Here is a 26,534-nt window from a genome sequence, read left to right as displayed (position 1 = left end):
GGAGTTGATGCTTCCTGGTCCTCTCCCCTTCTCTCTCACTCTCATGCCTCTCTAAGATGAATAAATAAAAAAACAAAAAAAGTGTTCTTGCACTGATTGGGGCAGTCAAGGAATATATTGCTTTAAAGTATGGTATAGAATGTTGCCATTCATTACCTCAAATAACTAGGGAGAAAATCCTGAAGATATGAAGGAACCAAAAAGGCTGTTTATTTCCATTTTTTTTGGACCCTTTCCCCAGACATTATTGTTCATTACTTCCATTGTGGTTACTCGCTAATGAAGGTGATTCGAACCTTCCCATCCATCAAATTATCAATTACTACAATATTGAGAAAAAAGATGTTGAAAGTAATACAGCGGATTCTGGTTTCTAACTCCCCCTGCTCTCCCTTACTGCATACTTCCTGTCTATGCAGTGAGGGGCTGGAAGAGATTTCTCATATTCATTCCAGTGCAAAAATACTACAATTTCAATAATTTATATTTATATTAAGGTTTCCAGAGATGTCATTTCTAGTCTCTTTGTGTGAAAGTCTCCCCCCACTCACCCCATAATATGTTCTACTTTAAGGAATCCTAGGTAATTTACTTACTGCTTACCATATTTTCTGATACTCTCTTCTTTCTTGAAATTCCCTTTCAAACATGAAATTGATCGTGCTTTATACGTGTGCATAACCTTATTTATGTAAAATCTGAACTTCTTTTCCTTTAAGGTCATGTGTAGCATGTATTGGTTTATAGTAAAATTGGAAGGCCATTGGTTTGTCCCAAAACCTTAGATTGTTTCTGAATTCCAAATACAGTATTATAAACAGAGACTTTATATGCTTCTATGAAGAGCAGGGTTCATATTATACGGATGTCTAGAGGTAGCCTGACTTGCCAGCAATGTGGCCTTTGAATTTAGCAGAACTTGAGGAAAATCTGCATATGGTAGAAAATTAATTACATATCTCATTAACATTTACAACATAAATTATCACAATGTTAACTTACCAATAAGTGGTTTTTCTATTCTAGCCTCTGCAAGTATCTTGCTTATACAATATAGTAGTGTCAAAGATGAACAAATTAACTTTTTAACAAAAGCTTTACTTGAGTGTATCTTGGCTTCCTTTTTGACAGTTTTGGCCTTAATGTTATGGTAATGTTTTTCTTTTTCGAAAAACCAGATAACCTTGTATTGAGAAAAATATTTTTGGTGAACATTTTTTATTTTTTTCATGGCAACTTGTATTTTGTGGAATGCAAATGTTCAAGCAATTTACGAGAACTAACCATCACCACCCACATATAAGATTATACAAGAATGGAAGAATTTTGGCTGACTTATTGTATAATTGTTCAAACAAAGCAGATGGCAACCTCTACCACTTACAATGATTTATAAGTTTGAAGTAATACTTTTAAAAAACAATATTAAAATTAGCAATATATAAAGTATATTACGTACTGTGTTGACTATAATAGATTTATGTTTTCTCCATTTGTAAGGACGTACCTATTATATAAATTCTGTACAAAATTGCAAAGATCACTTTTCTCCTTTGTCTTTATTTTAATTGTTCATAGTGAAAATCATTAGCATTGGGTGAACTTATAACAATTACTGGAAATGCTCAGAGACTTTGTGAAAAGTGTAGGAGAAAATGGAAGTACTCTAATGTTAAGTTCTTTGATGATCTGACAGGCTGTAGTCTAGTTGTACCCTCAACAAATAAAGTACCAGACACAGGCCACAAGGGAACAGGCTCCCAACCTAAGGTTTTCCATGGACATCAGAGTGCCTGGAAAGCTCTTAGAGATTAAGTCTGGGCTTTGTCAGTGGGTGGGCCCCCTAAGGAGGATGTTTGCTTAAATGAGAAGAGAGAGCATTTTTCTTGACAATAACTAATGTTTACCATGTAATCTTTTTTATAAACTTCTGAAAAAAAAATATAATATTACCTGTATAGAAATCAGCTCTTGTCCTGACTGGACAGTTTGGTTGGCTAGAGCAGTGATTTTCAACCTTTTTTGAGCTGCGGCACATTTTTTACATTTACAAAATCCTGGGGCACACCACCTACCAATATGACACAAAATGACACTCTAACACAGTACATATTATACATATAGTTAATAATATAGTTTCTAAATGTATTTATACTCACTTAGTGTGAAACCTTGACCTGTTTCGATGAACACAAAAGGGATATCCTGGCAGGAATGGTAGAAAGACACACACGAAGCTCTTCCTCAACAGTTTTCAGTCTCTCTCTGCTTTTAGTTTTTATCACAGTCAAGCTTGAGAAGCTCAGCTCACATAGATATGTGGTTGAAAACGGGAACAATGTCAAAATAGCTTTGTTGGCCAGAATGGGGAACTCCTTGGCAACAGATAACCAAAAACTGTCCAAAGGAAGATCAGCAAACTTTAGCTTTAAACCACAATCTTGTTTCAGTTCAATGAGTTCCTCTTGCTCCTTTAAAGTCATGTTCTTTCCAGCAGTGGATACTGAGCTGTATGGGTCCCTAACCCAGTCAAGGCATTCTGTGAAGGCTGAAGAGAAATAAAATGACAACATCTTTTCAAATGTCTGCCAATCACCTCGCACATTGCAGCAGTGTTGCCATCATGCTATTTCTCGGTGAGCAGGAACACCTGAAGGTTGCCATGCTACACGTGTTGTTGTTAGAGCTGCACCTTTAAACGGAATCCGTTCATTTTATCAGTGCTTGTAAGCAGGTTTTTATTTCGGCCTTGCATCCGTGTGTTCAGTTCATTCAGATAATGAAATATATCAGCCAGGTATGCCAGCTTTGCACACCACTCATCACTTGCAAACAGCTTTGAGTAATTGGACCTCTCGTTTGTCAGAAATACTTTAAGTTCCTCTCGCAACTCAGACACATGGGCCAGCACTTTGCCGCACGACAGCCACTGGACCTCCGTGTGGAGCAATAAGATTTTATGTTCTGCTCCCATTTCTTTATACAAAGACGCAAATAAGTGACATCTCAAAGGTCGTGTCTTCACAAAGTTCACTATGCTCACAACATCATCCAACACAGGAGCTAGATCTGTTGGTAAGGTCTTTGCAACGAGGGCCTCACAGTGCAAAAAACAGTGCATAACAATAACATCTGGGTTTCTTTCTTTGATCCTACTTAAAAAGCCTTTGATGTGCCCGACCATGGCTGCGGCTCCATCAGTGCAGACACCTGTGCAGTTTTCCCATATAAGCCCGCTTTTATCAAGTTTTCTTTCTAGATAAGGATTCTGATAAATACTAGAGTTCTTCCTGAGATTGTGGGTTCAAATCCCATGGTCAGCTGGGTGCAGGGGCCTTTGTTCTGTCTGTTTTGATGGTGTATATAGAGATTTGAGCTCTTTAAGAAGATGACCCTTCAGGAGGCCATATACAATATAGATAACATTGTGATGCATTGTATATCACCCTCTGTGGGGGCCTCTTTTAAAAAGAAAAAGGTCAAATATCTATATACACCATCAGGATAGACATAACCAGCTGAGGCTGAGGTGGTGGCAACATTTACCTCCAGTCCTGACCAGGATTAGAAATTGAGACCATGGGGAGGAGTAGCAGCTTCAACTACTCACCGGGGCCACACAATGACAAGTGTGTGGCAGCCCGAGCGGGGGACCTTCCTGGGTGTGGATGAGAGGCAGCCTACTATTGGTTCATCGCTAGTGGTTGGGATGAATCCTAGAAGGTGATTGGTCAGTGAGCATTCCCTGTGCCTCCACTCTTCCTGTCGCTGATAGCTGGAGGGATTGTGAGGGGAATGTTTATGTTCGGATGGAGGCGGTTGGCGGCGGGCCAGATAAATAGCCTCTGCGGGCCGTAGTTTGGGGACCCATATTTAATTTCCCCACAGCACACCTGACCATAGCATAGTGGTTGAAAAACACTGGGCTAGAGCATTGTCCTGAAGAACAGAGGTTGCCAGTTCAATCCCTGGTCAGGGCACATACAGGAACAGATTGATGTTCCTCTCTCTTTCCCTCTTTCTCTTCCTTACTCTCTAGCTGAAATCAATAAATAAAAATTATTCTTAAAAATTAAAAGAAAAAGAAATCAGCTCTTACTGTTGACAAGCAATGCAGCCTTCTCTAGAGAGCTTTACTGACAACGTCTCAGTGACTGTGAATTGGTACCGTTTGCAAGCCAGCCAGCCCTTGTCTGATCTCCCTGGATAAGGATGACCAGATAAGAGTCTTTGAAGACTCTTAGCTGCATTCAGAACCAAGAATCTTACATACATTTGGCTATTCTGTGAGAATGGATGGCCAGCCTTACTTTATAAGCCACTCAGTTAAGATTTGAGATGAGCTTAAATTGCTGTTTACCTGGCATGGAAAAGGAGGATGGTAACATTGATTTAGGGCTGGGATTTTGCGGGTAAAGATAGGCTCCTAGAAAGGAAAAACAGATTTCAGCAAATTGAGTTTTTGTTCTCTCTGTAGTCAGAATAATGTAAGGGGCAGATAATCTCACCCAACTTTTCCCCCCATATTTTCTATGTATAATTATTATCTCTATAAAAACAGTTTTTCTCTATAAAACAAATCCAGCCTTTTATCTTTACAGTCTCTGTATTATTTCTTTTATGAATTCCTCAACTTGACTGCCTTCTGAGTGTCACAAGCCTAGCACTGCCGTCTTTATTATACATTTAGTTTCAGAATTTTGTTTTCTTATCTATGTCCTCTGCCATTTCTTAGTTCTAGGTCTTGTATCTTGCATTTGAAAACCTTTGAAGCTTATAGAGTATGTCAGTCCTTTATATTCTCAACTTATTATTATCTAAGTGCCTTCAATAATCACTTTGATCAAAAAATAAGTAAAATACATAACAACAATATTCTCTAATAAATTGACCTCTTATAAAATCAGGTGCAACTCCAAATCTCTCTTCGTTTGGCATAGCCTGTCTGTTATTATCTACCACACTGTAGTTTTAGCCAGGTCCGTTTTCAGTGACTTGTCGATGTTTTAAACCACATGATACAAATGCAATGGAAGGTGAACTTGTTAATCCCACAAAAGTTGTTGAATACCTGAAGTCAGTGCAGGTGATGGTGGAGAATCTGAATCATATGAAAAGAGATGAGTGAATACCTCTCACTGCAGCCTTGAGTGAGCAAATCTATGTTAGTGTGAGCAGTAGTCTGACACTGCAGCCCCATGCAGCTCAGGTTTGTCCCCCTTCTCTTCTACCTCCTGCTATTCCCTTTTTTCTCTTTTTTTAATTCATTCATTCCTTCTTTTTTCCTTTTTACTCATCTGCTATTCATATTTAGCTTTCTCCTTTTTTTCTAACCAATGTATTTCTTTCCTTTTTTTTAAGTAAGAGAAGGGGAGATAGACAGACTCCTGCATGCGCTCCGACTGGGATCCACCCGGCAACCCCCATCTGAGGCCAATGCTTGTACCAATCAAGCCACTGGCTGCAGGAGGAGAAGAGAGAAGAGGGAGTGGGAGGGAAAGAGAAGCAGATGGCCACTTCCCATGTGTGTCCTGACCAAGGATAGAACCTGGGATGTTTGCACCCAGGCCAATGCTCTATACACTGAGACACTGGCCAGGGCCCGCATTTCTTTCCTTAATGGCTTCCTGGTTGATTGTACACATGCCTTGGGAAAGGAGGGCATCATTTAGGTGCGGGATGATCCATACATTGGCACTGTTGTTGCCAGCCATCTTTATAAATTGTGGAGAGTCACAATTGATCACTTGTTGAAATGCCTTGGCAAAATATTAAAATTAGAGCAAACATGGTAGAAGTGGCCTGACACATGCACAAGATGTATGCTCATGACTAATAGATATCAAAAATATTTCACATAATTCGGTTGGCAACTTGTTCAGTGATTACCTTTAAAAGGTAGTTGTTATCTTTAAAAGTTATTTGAAAATGTCTTTAAGGAACATCCTACTAGCAAATATTCCTAGGCAGGAAAGAGACAATGCTCTGGGCAACTACTCTCTATAAGGGAACCCTCACTCAGGATTTCCTTCCTTCTTCTTAGTGGTCCACCTGTCTTCAGGGATATCATTGAAAGATTAGACAAACAAAAACCTTAGGATTTTATGGTAATGTGTGCAAACCACTCAGAAATTTGAAGGTAGAGAGAACTTTCTGGAAGTATAACAAACAAGTCTATTTTGCTTAATTCTGTCTTTTCTTAAAAAAAAAAGTTGGAGTATTCCCTATTTTATATTGAACTATGTCTTTGTTGCCCTCCAGGAAGTCGTAGAAATGAAGTCTGAGGGACAGGCCACTGTTATTCAGCAGCTGGAACAGACCATTGAGGATCTGAGGACCAAAATAGCTGAACTAGAGAAGCAGTATCCTGCCTCGGAGGTGGAGCTGGCCTGTGGCCCTCATGTTGTTCTGAATGGAGTGCTACCCTCAGGAGATGGTAGTCTCAAAGCCCTCAGGTTAGGAGAAAAGGATGTACCACATCCAAGGATTTTACAGGTGAAGTCGATCCAGACATCCCCGACAGAAGAGGGCCGGATCCCGGCGCTGCCTTCCGTGAATACACTGCTAGAAGGTTCCCCATGGCTACCAGGGCCTGGAGGTGGAGACTCTGCTGTGCCAGCCTCGCCTTCTGGACCTCAGACAAAATTCTGTTCAGAGATTTCTCTGATTGTGTCTCCAAGGCGAATATCAGTACAACTCGAAGCATGTCAGCCCATTCCGCCTCCACCATCTCCACCCCTTCTGTGGTCCGATGGTCAAGGACAGGCCGGGTCACAGTCCTCTCTTCCTTCTGTTCAGACTGAGTCTAAAACCAGCCATGAACAGTCTGTTTTATCGTCCTTTGGAAGCAGCCCTGACATCCCACCCCCACCACCTTTGCCTTGCATAGGGTCTTCCAGCTCCAGGTTTGACCTGGGCATGGTAGCTCCTTTCCCACTTCCCCTCAGTACACCTGTTCCTCCATCGCCTTCTATGCCTGGTACAGAAATGCTGCCACCCCCACCCCCACCCCTGCCTGGTGAGAGAATACCTCCTCCCCCGCCTCTTCCTGGAGTGGGAATACCTCCTCCCCCACCTCTTCCTGGGGTGGAAATACCCCCTCCCCCACCTCTTCTGGGAATGGGAATACCCCCTCCCCCTCCTTTTCCTGGAATGGGAATACCCCCTCCCCCTCCTTTTTCTGGAATGGGAATACCCCCTCCCCCACCTCTTCCTGGAATGGGAATACTCCCTCCCCCTCCTTTTCCTGGAATGGGAATACCCTCTCCCCCACCTCTTCCTAGAATGGGAATACCCCCTCCCCTTCCTTTTCCTGAAATGGGAATACCCCCTCCCCCACCTCTTCCTGGAATGGGAATACCCCCTCCTCCTCTTCCTGGAGGAGCAGGAATACCTCCTCCCCCTCCTCTTCCTAGAGTGGGAATACCCCCTTCCCCACCTCTTCCTGGGATGGGAATACCCCCTCCCACTCCTCTGACAGGAGTTGGGATCCCCCCACCTCCTCCTCTGCCAGGTATGAGTATTCCACCTACCCCAGCTCCTCCTCCCAGTCCTGGGACAGTTATCCCAGAACCCCCACCACCACCTGCTTTGCTTCCTGGATGTGGCCCTCCACAAGCTGGGAGTAGCACTTTACAAACACAACAAGCATGTGGATTTCTTCTCCCTCCATTGCCTACTGGCTGGTTTGGATTAGGGATGAACCAGGATAAAGGGAGTAGGAAGCAGCCAGTAGAGCCTTGCCGGCCAATGAAGCCTCTGTACTGGACGAGAATTCAGCTACACAGTAAAAGGTAACAGGACCCGGAGCTCACCTTTGCAGTTTGTCAATACAAGGGAAGCATTTCCTTTATAACTTTGGAAAATTACAATTAATACATTTTTAATTACTGCTCTGAAAATTGTCTATCAATATTTAGTGAAATAATCTGTTATTTAAAATTTTTCTTTTCTCCAGAAGTATCAAAAGGATAAAAGAAATGACATAATATGTATCAATGCATAAGATGTACAGATATCTATGTAGTTTTTGATTGATCTTTTAAATATTTTTTTTTAGCATGCATGCCTTCTTGCCTGGTTGCAGAAACTCATTCTGACAAATAGCTTACAGATGTCAATCAAATCCTTAGACAAGTTGACTCTTGAAGGTGTTGTTTGCAGCCTTTTGAAGGCACAGTCTTATTTTACTATTGCATTTTGTTTGCAGTTGTTTTTCTCTACACAAATGTGCTACACAGAAATACACATATCCACACCATAGGTGTGAAATTATTTAGCTTTGAGAATTTTGTGGCACTTTTATAGAAGATTAATGGCACATTGTGAACTTTTGAAATCATAGTTGGGAATGATATTTATAAAAGAATACTCCCGCCCCGCCCCCAGGTATCCAGGTATGCTGGTGGCGTATTACTTATCCATGCATAGTTCATAGCCTGTGTCCTCTGATCTCCGGGACAGAGCTATGACACATGGCTATGGATTGTGCTGGAGGGAGAAAAAAAAGGCACTTTTTGTGATTTCTTGAATTTTGTTTGTGTGGTGTGGCATGGATTTAGAAGTGAGATATTCATCAGACTCATTCCCATTTGTTATATTAATATTTTTTTCTCTTCAGTGAGGCATATTGGAGAGAAGTGTCTATATATTTTGACTACTTCTAACTTCATTGCTCATTCTTTATGGAGTTATCACTTACCTATATATGTTGATGCATCATTTTAAACCATGCCCTAAGTAATTTTATCTAGATGTATTAAATGTTTCTGTTCTGATTTTCCCCCCTTTAAAAATGCTTCTACCCTTTTTGAGTGATATTACATGAATCTGCAATTCCTGTGAAGTCAGGTGACAATGGCGTGATGGGAAGTAGTGGAGAAATGGAGGATGCCGCCTCGTTCATACGATAACTTCCTTGTTAACCTTTGAATAATGTGCAAAGCTGACGAGTCAAGTTGGGACTGTGTTATATCAAACATTTCCTGCCTTGATCGCCCATACTGAGAGGGTTTTTTTTTTTTCATTTATGATTTTATATACACTGACTTGATAATTGAGAATTCCTGGAAATTATTATTTCTAGACAAAGATTTCATTCTATATTGATGATATTTTAACTTTTTTATGAGGTTGATAAAACAAATGGTGGTCATAAAGAAAAATAGAGTAGCCTTTCCCTTTCCCCTTCCTCTTCCCTGTTTGCCCCTTCTGTTCCTTCCTTTGATGCTTTCTTCCTTCCAGACTTCTCAATCTTGTTTTCCTCTGCTGCCCATCTTTTCTGCTTTCCCCCTTTATGTTTATGCCAACCACGCTATCTCCTGGTTCAGTGTGAGGGTTCTTTCAATTGGTGTTTTGCTTAACTTTAGAGACTCCAGTGCTTCACTTATTTGGGAAAAAATTGAAGAGCCATCCATAGATTGTCATGAATTTGAGGAACTGTTTTCTAAAACTGCTCTAAAGGAAAGGAAGAAACCTATCTCTGACACCATCACAAAGACCAAGGCTAAACAAGTGAGTAGTTGTGTGTTTTTTAAAATTTGGACAGTGTTTTGGGCATATCTGTAAACTTCCCGTTAGAAAAAACTTTGAAATTGTTTTCTGGCTGGGTCAAGTCCACAGTCCTTCAGCAGATACTAGGTTAGAGTTTGAGAACATGTGGGTTCTCTATCCCAAAAAGATCAACAAATGATCACCACCAAGTGATAATGTCCTGGCTATTTTATTTTTTTGTAGCCTTCTGTTACATATTCCCAAAATATCACCAATTACTTGTTTCCAAATGAGTTTTCTAGAAATACATTGTCATGTATTGAAATCAATCTGAGATGTACTATGATGAGTGAGAAGCAAGGTAAACATGGGCAAAGCAAAACAAGCCGGAAACCCAGTAGCTTATAACTGATAATGGGTTTAGTATTTTGTTGCATCAGAACTGAAGCAGGTACTCTGTAGAACATAGCTAAACAATCACATGGCACTTGGCATATGGAAGAAAATCTTGTATCCAGTTCCAACACCTCCATTCTATTCTGATAGATCCTTTGATATATCCTGGGACACCTGAGTCATAAAACAGAAAGAACAGTGTATTTGGAGGAAAACAGTCCCAAGCAGCATTTTCGACTGATCCATCTAGTGGACTTGATCATGAAATGCTATTGCAAATTTTCTATAGTGTTATTCAGGAGAGTATAGTCAAACCCTATCATAATGAGCCCCAGGCAGAAGGTATGCTATTGATGCTCATCCTTTACTCTGAAATGGGGAGAGGTATATGTCTTAACATCTTTGAGGGTGGAGGATGGTACATGGAGGGAAGAGAATGACTAGCAGCTCAGTGTTTTGGGGTCAGGGAGAAGAGAAACATGAAGCCTGTGTGTTTCCCTGGCCCACTCTCCCCAGATGGGACAATTCCTTAGATTTTAACCTCTGACCTAGAAGTTGTAGCTATATGTATGACCCAGAGTTGTTCGCATTGATATTTATTTTGAAGCAGACTAACTCCCATTAGACAGGAGTGAGCTGGATTTGAATGGGACAGCTAGCGCCCTGGAACTTGCAGCTGCATGGGTGGGCGGGTGCATCCCAGGTATTTCTATTAATCTGATAATGAAGCAAACCCAAACATTATGCAGTTGATATTTTCAGAACAGTTTATTGCATTGCAGCTGGTTGCTGGTGGCCTAGGTCAGTGCCTATGTTAAATTAGACAGCACTTGGCACATTGTACGCACTGAATAAATACGATATTTGTTTAATAAATAAACCAGCTGACCAAAGGAGAAAGGCTTTATAAATACCAGTGACTATGCCCAGTAACAATTAAAAACCAGAAAATCATATATCTCATGATAGTCAGTTTGGTGAAGGTAGCAGGGTTAAGGGGATAAAGGTAACTGGAAAACCACATTTTTCTCTGATGGAGGTAAATATTTTAAAATTTATTTCCATGCGATGTTTGTATATAACACTCTTAGGTTGAGTCATTATATTTCTTCTCATGAATTGTATCAGAGATGGAAAAGCTGTCTGGGAAAGGAATGTGGGAGGAGGTTAAAGCAGCCATGGTTGTCACTTGATGAATGGGCAGATGTGACATGGGATTGTCTCTTGTCCAGGGATGAAATACTCAGAAAAGCAAACCCTGCCCCAACTACCTCCCATTGCTACCTTTTTCTTTTAAAGAACACAGATGAGGACAATGCCTCATATGTTGCTTGAGACTATAGGATTTTGTGACTTACTTGACAAAGCATTCAGTTTTTGTTTTGTTTTTTTTTTTTTTGTATTTTTCTGAAGCTGGAAACAGGTAGAGACAGTCAGACAGACTCCCACATGCGCCCGACCGGGATCCACCCGGCTCGCCCACCAGGGGGCGACGCTCTGCCCACCAAGGGGCGATGCTCTGCCCCTCCGGCATCGCTCTGTCGCGACCAGAGCCACTCTAGCGCCTGGGGCAGAGGCCAAGGAGCCATCCCCAGCGCCTGGGCCATCTTCGCTCCAATGGAGCCTTGGCTGCGGGAGGGGAAGAGAGAGACAGAGAGGAAGGAGAGGGGGAGGGGTGGAGAAGCAGATGGGCGCTTCTCCTGTGTGCCCTGGCCGGGAATCGAACCCGGGACTTCTGTACGCCAGGCTGACGCTCTACCACTGAGCCAACCAGCCAGGGCCAGCATTCAGTTTTCATTCTACTAAAATAAGATTTCTATGTAACTTATCAAAATTTCAAATTGAGCTAGTTGACACGAGATGGTCTCTTTGCGTATGAACAGTGCATCTGTATTAAACACCATGTAAACATAATTGCCTAACTCCATCATTGGTTATTTCATCCACAGACATTTTATAAACTATGGGTAAAAGACTTTGCTAATGTCATATTTTACACTTATTGATGGTGATGCTACTGTTTACCTTCAGCTGCAAACATTCTTCATGGCATGGTTGCCATCATTACTCCTTATAAGCTTGTTAAGCATCTTCTTGGCCTGGATCTTGGTATTGCACTGTGCATTTCAGGTTTATTTTCTGAGGGATAAGGTATATTTCCCCGTGTGCTGGAGGGAGAAAAATCTTCAAAGTGATATATTGCTGTAGAAACCTACTTCTATTTAACTTTGTTGCATTTGGAAGAATGATCTACCCATTTCATCTACTTGAGAAATGGAAAATTTTAGGAAAATATTTTCAGGATGCATGCAAATTGTTCCCCTTCCAATGGGAAATGCATTCTGATTGTATGTGCAGACATTTTGGTACCTCATGATTCATTTCCAGTGAAATTAATAGCCTTCAGTGCTGTGGCATATGTTCATGGAGTATTTGAAGCAACTTTTATATATAGTGAAAGCCAGAAATTCTGTTTTTCTTTAAATATCTAAAAATAGCCACATAATTTTTCTATGACCTGCCTTCTTCTCGAAAGTTAAGCTGTGGTCAAGGGTACTGGTATTCAGTGAGGGGCCTGTGCTGTTCTTCCTTTCAGAAAAGACATTTCCATTGTGATAGTAGAAGATTTCTTGGCTGTGCACCTTGCCCTTTGACCTGAAGAAAAAGAGGGTTATTCTATGGACACTATACTAGTCCTATTCATGGATATCTTACATTTCTAAATCTTTTTATTCTTCAAAAAACTTATTACAAACCATTTCTTTTTTTTTCATGGAACATATATTTACATGCTGTGACGACTTCTTAGTTTACCCTTTTTTGTTTTGAATTCTATTAAAACATAAAGAGATTAATTGAGAAGATATGGTATATGGGAATTTATCAGAGTTTGATGTGACATAGTTCTCAACAAAATGAGTTTGACACTGATATATCAAATTGAATATCAACCTAATAACTTAAGAACAATAATCCAATTTTTAAGGATTCAATAAGAAAATAGAAAAATCATTCTCCTACGAAGTTAGTGTTTAAACATCAGTACTCAAAAAAGCTTAGCCATTTGGAAGTAATACTCTACAGCTAGTAAACACTTAGCCCAATCTTCTTTTATCACTTGGATAACATAGTGATTATTAACGTTGATAATAATTCTGTCACCACAGAATTTTTGTGTTCAAATAAGGACAAAATTTAACCTGAGCAGTAGCAGCATCTGCAGCAATACTAGTAATAACCAGAGTAATTATGAAGATAACAACAGTAATAATAACCATGGAAACCACAAGGCATACTGTATTTTGTCATGTGCCACTCATTATTTTTGGTACCTTATACTCTTTTGGTCCCTTATACCTCTTTTTACAAAATTATTTTTACATTTTACTGTTCTGATATCCATTATTCTGTCTTCCAGGTCGTTAATCCACTCTTTCATATTAACTAATTTGTTGTCCATCCCTTCTAGTGTATCATTGTAGTGAGTGATTGTATTCTTTATCTATGACTGGTTCTTAATTATATTTTCTAACTCTTTGTTGAAATGCTCTCTGAGTTCCTCCATTCTGTTCTCAGAGTTGTTAGCATCCTTGGAACCCATTCTTTGAATTTTTTATTAGGCAAATTATTTATCTTCATTTCATTAGAGTTGTTTTTCTTAATCTGAGGCATATTCTTCTGTCTCCCCATTTTGTTTGAGTTTCTGTGTTTGTGCCTATGAATGAAATGGAATGACTATCTCTCTCAAACTTGGAAACATAGTCTTGTATAGAAGTGGCCTCTGTGGCTTGGCAGGTTGATTGGAGTAGTGCCTCTTGGCTAGAAGGAGCTGGTTTGAGACCCAGCTGGTGTGCATGCATATGTGGTAGCTCCCAGTTGTCCTAGCTGTCCATAGAATACATACCTCTTATAAAGAATTTAAATTTATATGATTTGCTTATATTTTTAATAGCTAAATGGCTACAATTATAGTGTTGTACGTGGAGACACTTTTAAAGGCTTTTCCATATTCTAACAGATTTTTACAAGTACATACACTATGATGCCACCAAATACAACATTTACTCAGTGAAATAAATCTTTATCTGAGTGAGATGAGCTTTGGACACATGAGCTTCGGTAAACAGCAAAAATGAGGGCCATTTGTTTGCATGGCAGGTAAACAGGGGATGGAGGTATTACAGCCACTGAATCTAAACCTTACCAGCTGTCATGTGATGATAACTTAGATTCATCCCAGGACAGAAAAAGGAACCATCTCTTTAAAATATGCCTTAAGTAAATAATGTCTTGAAATGTTTTTAAAAAATCTGTAAAAGAGCATGCTATCCACAACATAAATTTGCACACAGAAGTTAACAACAGTGAATAAGAAGAAACTGTGTTGGTTTTAAGTACATAACTGATATTTGTACATCTATTTAATGCACCATAAATGAATCTCTTGCTGAGTTTGTTCTGCTCTCTTTATTCAGATTAAAATGCTTTACCCACAGAATTTGGGAGAAAAACAATTCATGATAGTTAATTATTCCTTGGGCTTCAACCTCTGGAAGTATGATTAGGAAAATAGATATCTGAATTTGCTATGTATTATAAGGGGAAGTAATAAAAGGAATTCTTAGAATTCCCATTTAGTACAGATATAATTATTAAAGAATTAACAATTTGGTATCCTGTTCAATCTTTGCATTGTGTTTGCTTAACCTAACCTGTCAAAGGCTTTTTTTGTGTGTTTGTAAAAATTCTAAATTACAATGGAAAAAGAAGCATTTATTATTCAAATGTTCTTCTGTAAGGTTGTATGTAATGTTGTGCATTTAAGTATTCATGCATGAAATAACAGTTGGGACCCTGGATAGTTGGCTTAGCAGTAGAGCGTCTCCCCGGTGTGTAGATGTCCCAGGTTCAATTCCTGGTCAGAGCACACAGGAAAATTGACTGCTTCTCCACCCTTGCCCTCCAATTTCTCTTTCTCTCTCTCTCTCTCCCTTCCCTTCCCCCTCCTGCAACTATGGTTCAAATGGTTCAAGCAAATTGACCCCAGGCACTGAAGATGGCTCCATGGTCTCACCTCAGGTGCTAAAATAGCTCAGTTGCCAAGCAGCTGAGCAGCAGCCCTGGATGGGCTGAGCATTCCCTGGTAGCAGGTTTGCCAGGGGGATCCTAGTCAGTCAGGGTGCATGCAAGAGTCTGTTTCTCTGCTTCTCACTTAATAAAAAAAAAGAAAAGAAAAGGAAAGAAATAGCAATTGTCATTAAAATAATTCTTTCTAGTGTGTTGAGGCATTGGAAAGATGTGTATGCTATTCTCTAAGTATTGTTTGCTGTTGTAATATTGATTGGCCTGTAAAGGAAAAAAGGTTGTGTATTTTACTTGTGAATCTCTGCTTATTTTTATTTATTGCAATATTTATTATTCAATTAAAAATGTTTTATCATAATCAGTAGCTATGTGTATTTACATTATAACCTGTATTATAATCTTAGTAGCAGAAATTTAGTTTTTTCATATTGGTATTAATTTTTCCTGTTGTAGCTAGCTGGCAAGGGTGAATTTTGGTTGATTTGGACAGTTCTATTTGTCTTTTAGACAGAAGAAAATAGTGTACAAAGCACCAAATATCTTATAATAACACAATTTAGATTTGTTTGGGGGATACATAATAAAAATTTGGTACTTTGTAACTTTTAATATAACATCTGTTTTTAATAGACTACATTTCTATTGCAAGGCTTAAAAATGTATTTATATAGAAAACCACATCAAAATATTAAAGTATTCCTAGACAAACATAGGTTTTGTGGAATCTGGATTTTAGTTGTTAAAAGATTTATTATTTTTTGAAGATGCTATTCTTATACCTATTTGTAGAACAGACCCAATCAATTCAGATAATACAACAATAATAACCTCTATTTAAATATTTTAGCCAAAATATTGTTTTTATTCTTCTAAGTAAATGACTAAAAAATAAGACTAAATGGCATAATTAAAAGGAAGTGTAATTATGCTAATGATTTTTGACTTTGGTAGATTATTAAGAAAATTACATTTGATTAATTGTACCCAGGAATTGCACAAAATGTAGTCATGATGCGGAAGGTTAATTCCGTTGGGCTTCGTACTCATATATTGTTATATTCATTCATATGTTAAGATTCTGCTGTGTATAGGAAAGAAGCATTTTAATGGTTCTGATTGTCATGATCGGTAGGCATTGAAGAAAGGGTTATTTGGAACATTCATTTAAAATGCGTTACCTGATGACGTCAGAGTAATGGCGGGGTAGGAAGCGATACCGATAAATCTCCCCCAAAACTCAACAAGATCTTCAACCAGAAACAGAAAAACCTATACTTGGAGCCTCCAGATGCTTCGCAATACACCCGAAGGTATGGTTGAGTGAAAAATTGGCTAAATATATAACCAAACCCCAAAGGAAATAGGGAGTAAGAAATGCTCCGCCTTTCTCACTAACCTAAACAGGGCGGCTTTCTCTGGTAACTGTGAATATAGAAACTGAGGAGGGCAAAGGGGGTGAATAGATCCAGGCTGCGGCACAAACAGCCGAACCAGGCTGTGGCACGGAGATCCAAGCCGATGAAAAACTGATCCTGTGGCAACCCGGGCAATACAAGCTAACACTCGCACCAAACCCAAACAAAGAAAGACAAGCGGGGCAGCCATTTTACCCGATCTCCTGGTCGGTGCACAGTTAGTGGGCGAGAGATTTCTTCCTAAGCCCCGGGAGTGGGTGCCCGTGTTACCTCACAGAGAGGTAGAGTCAGAGGCCTTTCTGTGGGCCGAAAGCAGAATCTCTGGGCAGCCCCAGCGCCCTGGGAAAGCCGCGCACGGGAGGGAGCGAGAACTAATTCCAACGGTGGAAATTTTCCGTGCTGGTGGGGGTTTCACTCACAGGGAAACGCGGCCGGCCTCATATCCTGGTCTGCGCGCGCAGATAGTGAGTGAGAGATTCCTCCGAGTGCCTCGGCAGTGCGCGCCCGTGTTATCGCACAGAGGGGCAGAGTCAGGGGCCTTTGTGTGGGCCAAAGCGGAATCTCAGGCCGCCCCAGCTCCTTGCAAAAGCTGCACACGGGGACGGAGCGAGAGCCAATTCCAACGCTGCAACTTTTCCATACGGTTGGAGGTTTCACTCAGAGCGTGAGACTGCTGGCCGGATATCCTGGTCTGCGCACGCAGATAGTGAGGAGAGTTTCCTCCAAGCGCCCCGGAAGTGGGCGCCCGCCTATGTTACCAGACAGAGTGGCAGAGCCAGTGGTCTTTGAGTGGGCGGAAAGCCCGCCTGATTATGCTAGCAGCTCTGACTGACTGAGCCTTACCCAGAGCCCTGTGCTGCGTGGAAATAGAGTGGGGAGTTGCCAGCTCTTTGAGCCTCTTACTATCCAGGCAGAGGCAGCAGCAACCCCATAGCTGGATTATCAGGCTACTAATTGACGAAGGAAAGACTAGGAGAAAGGCTCCAGGAACACGGACTCTCTCACTGTCGGAGCCTAGAAATGCTAATGAGCCTCAACTGCCAACGAGACTGAAGCACAATACATGACATTGCCATAGAGACTTATCAACTGCAAACCTCTACCTGAGCGTGCCAAAGGGGCAGAACCCGGGGTACAGAGTCACCGACCAGGAAGAGGGAGAGAAAAGAAAAAGCAAGAAGATAACCTCTCAAAATCAAGAATAATCTGCAGACTTTATAACCTATCCCATTTTATTATATTTGTTCGTTTGTTTCTCTTATCTTCCTTCTTGATACTTTTTTTCCTCCTCCAATTTGGCCGATTAACTCTCTGCCGGTCTTACTCTCTCCTCTCCTTGAACTACACTACCCATAAGTGTTACATCTCCCATTATCTTTTCTCTCCTCTTCCTTTCTCTCTATGAGGGTTGCACTCCAAAACCCTTAACTCTCTCTCTCTCTCCTCTTTTTTCTTTTTTCTTCTTTTAGTGGTTCCCTCTTTTTTTCTCTCTCTCTCTTTCTTTTCTCCCTCTATATTAGTTTCTTCCTTTTTCCTTTACGTCTCCTCTCATTCAAACCTCAATAACAAACAAATTATCTTATCTGGGACTCAAACTTATGTTTGTGGAATTTTGGGGGGTTTTTACTTCACCTTTTTAACTCACTAGCAGTGCTCCTATCCCTGGCTCTCCATTTTATCTAGTTCTTGTTCCACTAAATACAATAGTAATTTTTTAATTTGTCCCCCCATTTTTCTGTTTTCCTCTTATTCCTCTCATCATAACTCTTAGACAACCAACACCTAAACGCAAATCATTTTATTCTTGACCCAAATTTTTTCCTTATTTGCTTTTTGTGGGTCCATACCCTCTTTTTTTTTTTTTTTTTTTTCTTGCCCCTTTATTACTTTTCCCCAATTCAGGCCCTCCATCACAGTCATTGTTTGTTATAATTCACAGTTCACCACAAGATTTTCTCAAGAAAGAGGGGAGAGGAGAGGAGAGGAAAAAAGGAGGGGGGCAATAATTTCCTTTTTTTTAAATTTTTATTTTATTTTATTTTTCTTTATTTCATTATTAATTTTTTTAAAAAAACAACTCTTTTCGATTTTTTATTTTTTTAAACTTTTTATTCTTTGTTAAATCTCATTAATACTATCAACAAAACCACCCTCAGATGCCATTAAGGAAGAGAGAATCGAATATCATGGATACAAAAGAAAGAGAGGTAACACAGCTAGATGAGGAAAAATCTATGGAGAAAAAATTTAATATATTGGAAACCTTGGAGCTAAATGACAGAGAATTCAAGATAGAAATCCTAAAAATCCTTCAAGATATACAAGAAAACAAAGAAAGGAAATTTAGGGAGCTCAGAAAACAACTCAATGAACACAAAGAATATATGTCCAAGGAAATTGAAACTATAAAAACAAATCAAACAGAGATGAAAAACTCAATTCACGAGCTGAAAAACGAAGTAACAAGCTGAGCTAATAGAACAGGTCAGATAGAAGAGAGGATTAGTGAAATAGAAGACAAGCAACTTGAGGCACAACAGAGAGAAGAAGAAAGAGACTCAAAAATTAAAAAAAATGAGATAGCCCTACAAGAATTATCTGACTCCATTAAAAAGAATAACATAAGAATAATAGGTATATCAGAGGGAGAAGAGAGAGAAAATGGAATGGAGAACATACTCAAACAAATAATAGATGAGAACTTCCCAAGCCTGTGAAAAGAATTAAAGCCTCAAGTTCAAGAAGCAAACAGAACTCCGAGTTTTCTTAATCCCAACAAACCTACTCCAAGGCATATAATAATGAAATTGACACAAACCAACAGCAAAGAAAAAATTCTCAAACAGTCAGGGAAAAGAAGAATACAACATATAAAGGAAGGCCCATTAGATTATCATCAGATTTCTCAGCAGAAACTCTACAAGCTAGAAGAGAGTGGACCCCAATATTTAAAGTCCCGAAAGAGAGGAACTTTCAGCCACGAATACTATACCCATTAAAGCTATCCTTCAAATATGAAGGAGAAATAAAAACATTCACAGATACAGAAAAGATGAGGGAATTTATCATCAGAAAACCCCCGCTCCAGGAATTACTAAAGGGGGTTCTCCAATCAGATACAAATAACAAAAAAAACAGAGCCACAAGTAAAAGCTCCAAGAAGAACACAATAAAACCAAATTTAAACTGTGACAACAACAAAAAGAAGGGGGGGGAGAAGATGGAGATTAACAGTAGCAAAGGACGATGGAGTGCAAAAGTACTCACAAAATAGTTCGCTACAACAAACAGGGTAGGGATCCTTTTCATTACTCAAAGGTAACCACCATTGAAAAAACCAGCACAGAAGCACATGATTTAAAAAAGATAGCAACAGAGGAAAGATGTATGGAATACAACCAAATAAAAACAAAAGATAGAAAAACAAAAGAGAAGGATCAAACAAGACACAAAACTAACAGAAAGCAAGATATAAAATGGCAATAGGGAACTCACAAGTATCAATAATTACACTAAATGTAAATGGATTAAACTCACCAATAAAAAGGCACAGAGTAGCAGAATGGATTAAAAAAGAAAATCCAACTGTATGCTGCCTACAGGAAACTCATCTAAGTAACAAGGATAAAAACAAATTCAAAGTGAAAGGCTGGAAATCAATACTCCAAGCAAAGAACATCCAAAAAAAAGGAGGTGTAGCAATACTCATATCGGATAATGCTGACTACAAGACAGGAAAAGTACTCAGAGACAAAAATGGCCATTTCATAATGGCTAAGGGGACACTGAATCAAGAAGACATAACAATTCTTAATATATATGCACCAACCCAAGGAGCACCAAAATATATAAGACAGCTACTTATTGATCTTAAAACAAAAACTGACAAAAATACAATCATACTTGGAGACCTCAATACACCGCTGACAGCTCTAGATCGGTCATCCAAACAGAGAATCAACAAAGACATAGTGGCCTTAAACAAAACACTAGAGCACCTGGATATGATAGACATCTACAGGACATTTCATCCCAAAGTGACTGAGTATACATTTTTCTCCAGTGTACATGGATCATTCTCAAGAATTGACCATATGTTGGGCCACAAAAACAACATCAGCAAATTCAGAAAAATTGAAGTTGTACCAAGAAAATTTTCTGATCATAAAGCCTTGAAACTAGAATTCAACTGCAAAAAAGAGGAAAAAAATCCCACAACAATGTATAAACTAAACAACATACTTTTAAAAAATGAATGGGTCAAAGAAGAAATAAGTGCAGAGATCAAAAGATATATACAGACTAATGAAAATGACAATACGACATATCAGAATCTATGGGATGCAGCCAAAGCAGTGATAAGAGGGAAGTTCATATCACTTCAGGCATATATGAACAAACAAGAGAGAGCCCAAGTGAACCACTTAACTTCACACCTTAAGGAACTAAAAAAGAAGAACAAAGAAAACCCAAAACCAGCCGAAGAAAGGAGATAATAAAAATCAGAGCAGAAATAAATGAATTAGAGAACAGAAAAACTATAGAAAATATTAATAGAACAAGGAGCTGGTTCTTTGAAAAGATCAACAAAATTGACAAACCCTTGGCAAGACTTACCAAGGAAAATAGACACGGACACCGTAGATATACAAAGAATTATTGTAGAATACTATGAAAAACTCGCTGGCACTAAATTCAACAACCTAGAAGAAATGGATAAATTCCTAGAACAATACAACCTTCCTAGACTGAGTCAAGAAGAAGCAGAGAGCCTAAACAGACCTATCAGTAGAGAAGAAATAGAAAAAACCATTAAAAACCTCCCCAAAAATAAAAGTCCAGGCCCTGACGGCTATACCAGCGAATTTTATCAAACATTCAAAGAAGACTTGGTTCCTATTCTACTGAAAGTCTTCCAAAAAATTGAAGAAGAAGCAATACTTCCAAACACATTTTATGAGGCCAACATAACCCTCATACCAAAACCAGGGAAGGATGGCACAAAAAAAGAAAACTACAGACCAATATCTCTAATGAATACAGATGCTAAAATACTAAACAAAATACTAGCAAATCAAATACTAGAACATATTAAAAAAATAATACATCATGATCAAGTGGGATTCATCCCAGAATCTCAAGTATGGTTCAACATACGTAAAACGGTTAACGTAATACACCATATCAACAAAACAAAGAACAAAAACCACATGATCTTATCAATAGATGCAGAAAAGGCTTTCGAGAAAATACGACACAATTTTATGTTTAAGACTCTCAACAAAATGGGTATAGAAGGAAAATATCTCAACATGATAAATGCCATATATGATAAACCATCAGCTAACATTATATTAAATGGCACAAAACTGAAGGCTTTCCCCCTTAAATCAGGAACAAGACAGGGTTGTCCACTCTCTCCACTGTTATTTAATGTGGTACTAGAGGTTCTAGCCAGAGCAATCAGACAAGACAAAGAAATAAAAGGCATCCATATCGGAAAAGAAGAAGTTAAGGTATCACTTTTTGCAGATGATATGATCGTATACATCGAAAACCCCAAAGAATCCACAAAAAGACTACTAGAAACAATAAGCCAATACAGTAAGGTCGCAGGATACAAAATTAACATACAGAAGTCAATAGCCTTTCTATATGCCAACAATGAAACAATTGAGAACAAACTCAAAAGAATAATCCCCTTCACGATTGCAACAAAAAAAAATAAAATACTTAGGAATAAACATAACAAAGAATGTAAAGGACTTATATAATGAAAACTATAAACCATTGTTAAGGGAAATCGAAAAAGATATAATGAGATGGAAGAATATACCTTGTTCTTGGCTAGGAAGAATAAATATAATCAAGATGGCTGTATTACCCAAAGCAATATACAAATTTAATGCAATTCCCATCAAACTTCCAATGACGCTTTTTAAAGAAATAGAGCAAAAAATCATCAGATTTATATGGAAGTATAAAAAACCCCGAATAGCCAAAGCAATCCTAAAGAAAAATAATGAAGCTGGGGTCATTACAATACCTGACTTCAAACTATATTATAGGGCCACGACAATCAAAACAGCATGGTATTGGCAGAAAAATAGACACTCAGACCAATGGAACAGAATAGAAAGTCCAGAAATAAAACCACATATATATAGTCAAATATTTTTTGATAAAGGGGCCAACAACACACAACCTCTTCAATAAATGGTGCTGGGAAAACTGGAAAGCCCCATGCAAAAGAATGAAACTGGACTACAGTCTCTCCCCCTGTATAAAAATTAACTCAAAATGGATCAAAGATCTAAACATAAAACCTGAAACAATTAAGTACATAGAAGAAGACATAGGTACTAAACTAATGGACCTGGGTTTTAAAGAGCATTTTATGAATTTGACTCCACAGGCAAGACAAGTGAAGGCAAAAATTAATGAATGGGACTACATCAGACTAAGAAGTTTTTGCTCAGCAAGAGAAACTGATAACAAAATAAACAGAAAGCCAACTAAATGGGAAATGATATTTTCAAACAACAGCTCTGATAAGGGCCTAATATCCAAAATATACAAAGAACTCATAAAACTCAACAACAAACAAACAAACAATCCAATAAAATAATGGGAATAGGATATGAACAGACACTTCTCCCAGGAAGAAATACAAATGGCCAACAGATATATGAAAAGATGCTCATCTTCTTTAGCTATTAGAGAAATGCAAATCAAAACTACAATGAGATACCACCTCACACCTGTTCGAGTAGCTATTATTAGCAAGACAGGTAATAGCAAATGTTGGAGAGGCTGTGGAGAAAAAGGAACCCTCATACACTTTTGGTTGGAATGTAAAGTAGTACAACCATTATGGAAGAAAATATGGTGGTTCCTCAAAAAACTGAAAATAGAACTACCTTATGACCCAGCAATCCCTCTACTGGGTATGTACCCGAAAAACTCAGAAACATTGATACGTAAAGACATATGCAGCCCCATGTTTATTGCAGCATTGTTCACAGTGGCCAGGACATGGAAACAACCAAAAATCCCGTCAATAGATGACTGGATAAAGAAGATGTGGCACATATACACTATGGAATACTACTCAGCCATAAGAAATGATGACATCGGATCATTTACAGCAAAATAGTGGGATCTTGATAACATGATACGAAGCGAAATAAGTAAATCAGAAAAAACCAGGAACTGCATTATTCCATACGTAGTTGGGACAAAAAAGTGAAACTAAGAGACGTTGATAAGAGTGTGGTGGTTATGGGGGGGAGGGGGGAAAGGGAGAGGGAAAGGGGGTGGGGAGGGGCACAAAGAAAACAAGATAGAAGGTGACAGAGGATAATCTGACTTTGGGTGATGGGTATGCAACATAATTGAACGACAAGATAACCTGGACTTGTTATCTTTGAATATATGTATCCTGATTTATTGATGTCGTCACCCCATTAAAAAAATAAAATTATTTATTAAAAAAAATTAATGCCCAGTGGACCAGGAAAAATAAAATAAAATAAAATAAAATGAAATGCCTTACCTTATTATCATCTATGAAAAGTAAAACCATTCTTGCAAAAAAGTATGGAAAGATTTTTGGTCATTTGTGGAATCTAAATTTTATTTGGAGCAGAGAATGGGAGCATGGTTTTTTTTTTATTCTAAATGGAGTAGCTACTGCAGAGAGCCTTGTAAAACCAAAGACGAGAGAGGGAGCACAGGTGATTTCCATTGTTGCCCCCTTTCTTGATATGGTGAGAGCAGGGTTTACCCATTTCAGCAGAGTACAGCAAAGAAAAAAAGCTTGTAATCAAGTAGAGCACAGTTTCTCTAGAGGGCTAATTATTACAGAACATCTACCCAGTGACACTATTTTTATAATTAAATGATTCTGTCACAGTAAGTGATGTGGGTTGTCTGGAGTTGAACAGAGCTTGTTGGCTGGACTTAGGGTTAGGCTGTGTGGAAGAGATGATATACTGCTCACAAAAGTTAGGGGATATTTCAAAATGAATGTGAAGCTATAAAATATCCCCTAGTTTTTGTGAGCGGTATATTTGAAAGGGGCCTTAAATAGTTTATTTTATTTATATATGTAGAGAGGATTAAGAGAAGAATTTTGAAAATAATAGCAAGCACACAGTTTTCCTTCCCTCATATATAAAACCATAATAAATCAGTCAGTATTGTAGTGAGCTTCTCTATTGTACAGGAAGCTCCTGTCTTGAATGTCAGCAGTGTGAATGTAGGCTGTTGATATTCATTGCTCTTAGCTAAGTGTGTTTCCTTCTTAACCTCCTGGACAAAGTACAAAGTCTTTAATTTGTCTTATTGGACATAAAGTGAGAATTGAATTTAGGTAACTTAGACTTGAAGCTGACTTTAATGACTTGGTACTGCTGCATGGGGGCATGTATATTTCTTTTTTTTTTTTTTTTTAAATATTTTATTTTTATTCATACAGAGAGAGGAAAGAGAGAGAGAAAGAGGGAGAGAGGCGGGGGGGGGGGGGAGCAGGAAGCATCAACTCCCATATGTGCCTTGACCAGGCAAGCAGGGGGATTTGAACCAGCAACCTCAGCATTCCTGGTCAATGCTTTATCCATGGAGCCACCACAGGTCAGGCTATATTTCTTTACCATGGACAGCACCAGGAGTCTCAATTTTCCCAGAGTAGAGGAGAATTTAATTTCTTATTTAACTAACGTGATTACAGTTCTGATAGCTTCTACCATTTTTCTGTGGGAAGTGATGCTGATGACACTAGTTCGCAGTGTACCTCAGTGTGACCTAAACTGAAAAATGATTCTGATTATATAAGGACACTAATTTAAGACTTAGAAGAAAAATTAAGGTTTTTATAAATGTCTTTAATTTTCTCTTCATTTAAAATGTTTAAAATTTAAACTAAAATATAAACTTGTTTCTTTTTTAAAGCCTCATTTATAATGGAAATCTTCTAACATTTTTGCTTATTTTTTGGTTAATTGTTAATATATGAATTTTAGAAATTACTGAATTTCTAACTTGAAACTCTTTGAAGTATTATTTGAAAAAGTTGTTTGGAGGTGGGCCTTCTAGATTAACAGAGAAATAACTTGGCAACTCCTCTTACCTGTTAAACAATTTAACTGGTAGAAATTATAACAAAAATACTCATTTAAAGTCTCTGGAAATTATCCTAAAGGCATACAGGAAATGGATAAATACTTGTTCAAAAAAATACATGTATTGACCCTGGCCAGTTGGCTCAGCGGTAGAGCGTCGGCATGACATGTGGAAGTCCCAGGTTTGATTCCTGGTCAGGGCACACAGGAGAAGTGCTCATCTGCTTCTTCATCCTTCCCCCTCTCCTTTCTCTTTATCTCCCTCTTCCTCCCTCTTCTGCAGCCATGGCTCTTTCGAGCAAGTTGGCCCGGGTGCTGAGGATGGCACCATGGCCTTGCCTCAAATGCTATCAGATGCTAAAATAGCTTGGTTGTCAAGCAGTGGAACAACAGCTCCAGATGGGCAGAGCATCACCCCATAGGGAGCTTGGTGGGTGGATCCGGTCAGGGCACATGTGGGAGTCTGTCTCTCTACCTCCCGTCCTCTCACTTGATAATAAAATAAAGTAAAATAAATAAATATATATATATATACTAAAACTGAGTAGAATCAATGAGAGTCAATGGCATTTGAGCCAGTTCCTATTCCATTATCAACCACCCCAACTTCGTGTTATGCTAACTCTAGGCCAGGCACGTGGAGCCAAGAAGACAGGTCTTCCTTCTTGCAGTTCTCCTTATGGCTATGATTTTATCTTAGAGCGGCAGATGCTGGCATTTTTAATTTCCCCCTCCCCTACAGCAGAAATTATATTTCAGTCAACCATGGAGAGCTAAGGAAAGAAACAGACAGGCAGGGCCCTCCATGAATCACAGTCAGTTCTGGAATTCAGGAAGATTGTGCATATCATGCATTGCGCCACACAGGAGAAATCAAAGCAAGACACAGGCACCATGACAGCATTCCCAAAACTGCAGAGGCTCATCAGAATCAAGTGGAAGTTGCACTGATTGGAGGATCTCAAACATAAGTTTTGTCCAAACTTGAACTGAGCGACAATCCACTTTGACCCAGAGACAACTC

The 26,534-nt window shown here is 38.9% G+C and overlaps 1 protein-coding gene across 1 annotated transcript in view; it reads left to right on the top strand.

Moving 5' to 3' along the window:
• Positions 1–26,534, top strand: part of FMN2 (formin 2) — a 386,045-nt gene that overhangs the window by 116,777 nt on the left and 242,734 nt on the right. Inside the window, exons 5-6 of the mRNA XM_066383454.1 lie at positions 6,262–7,793; positions 9,369–9,513. Coding sequence (XP_066239551.1) covers positions 6,262–7,793; positions 9,369–9,513 — 1,677 coding nt within the window. The remainder of the gene's footprint in view (positions 1–6,261; positions 7,794–9,368; positions 9,514–26,534) is intronic.

Source organism: Saccopteryx leptura, chromosome 1 (assembly GCF_036850995.1).
Source record: "Saccopteryx leptura isolate mSacLep1 chromosome 1, mSacLep1_pri_phased_curated, whole genome shotgun sequence".
NCBI lineage: Eukaryota > Metazoa > Chordata > Mammalia > Chiroptera > Emballonuridae > Saccopteryx > Saccopteryx leptura.
The sequence above is the reverse complement of the archived record's forward strand: the minus strand, read 5'-3'. Positions and strand labels throughout refer to the sequence as shown.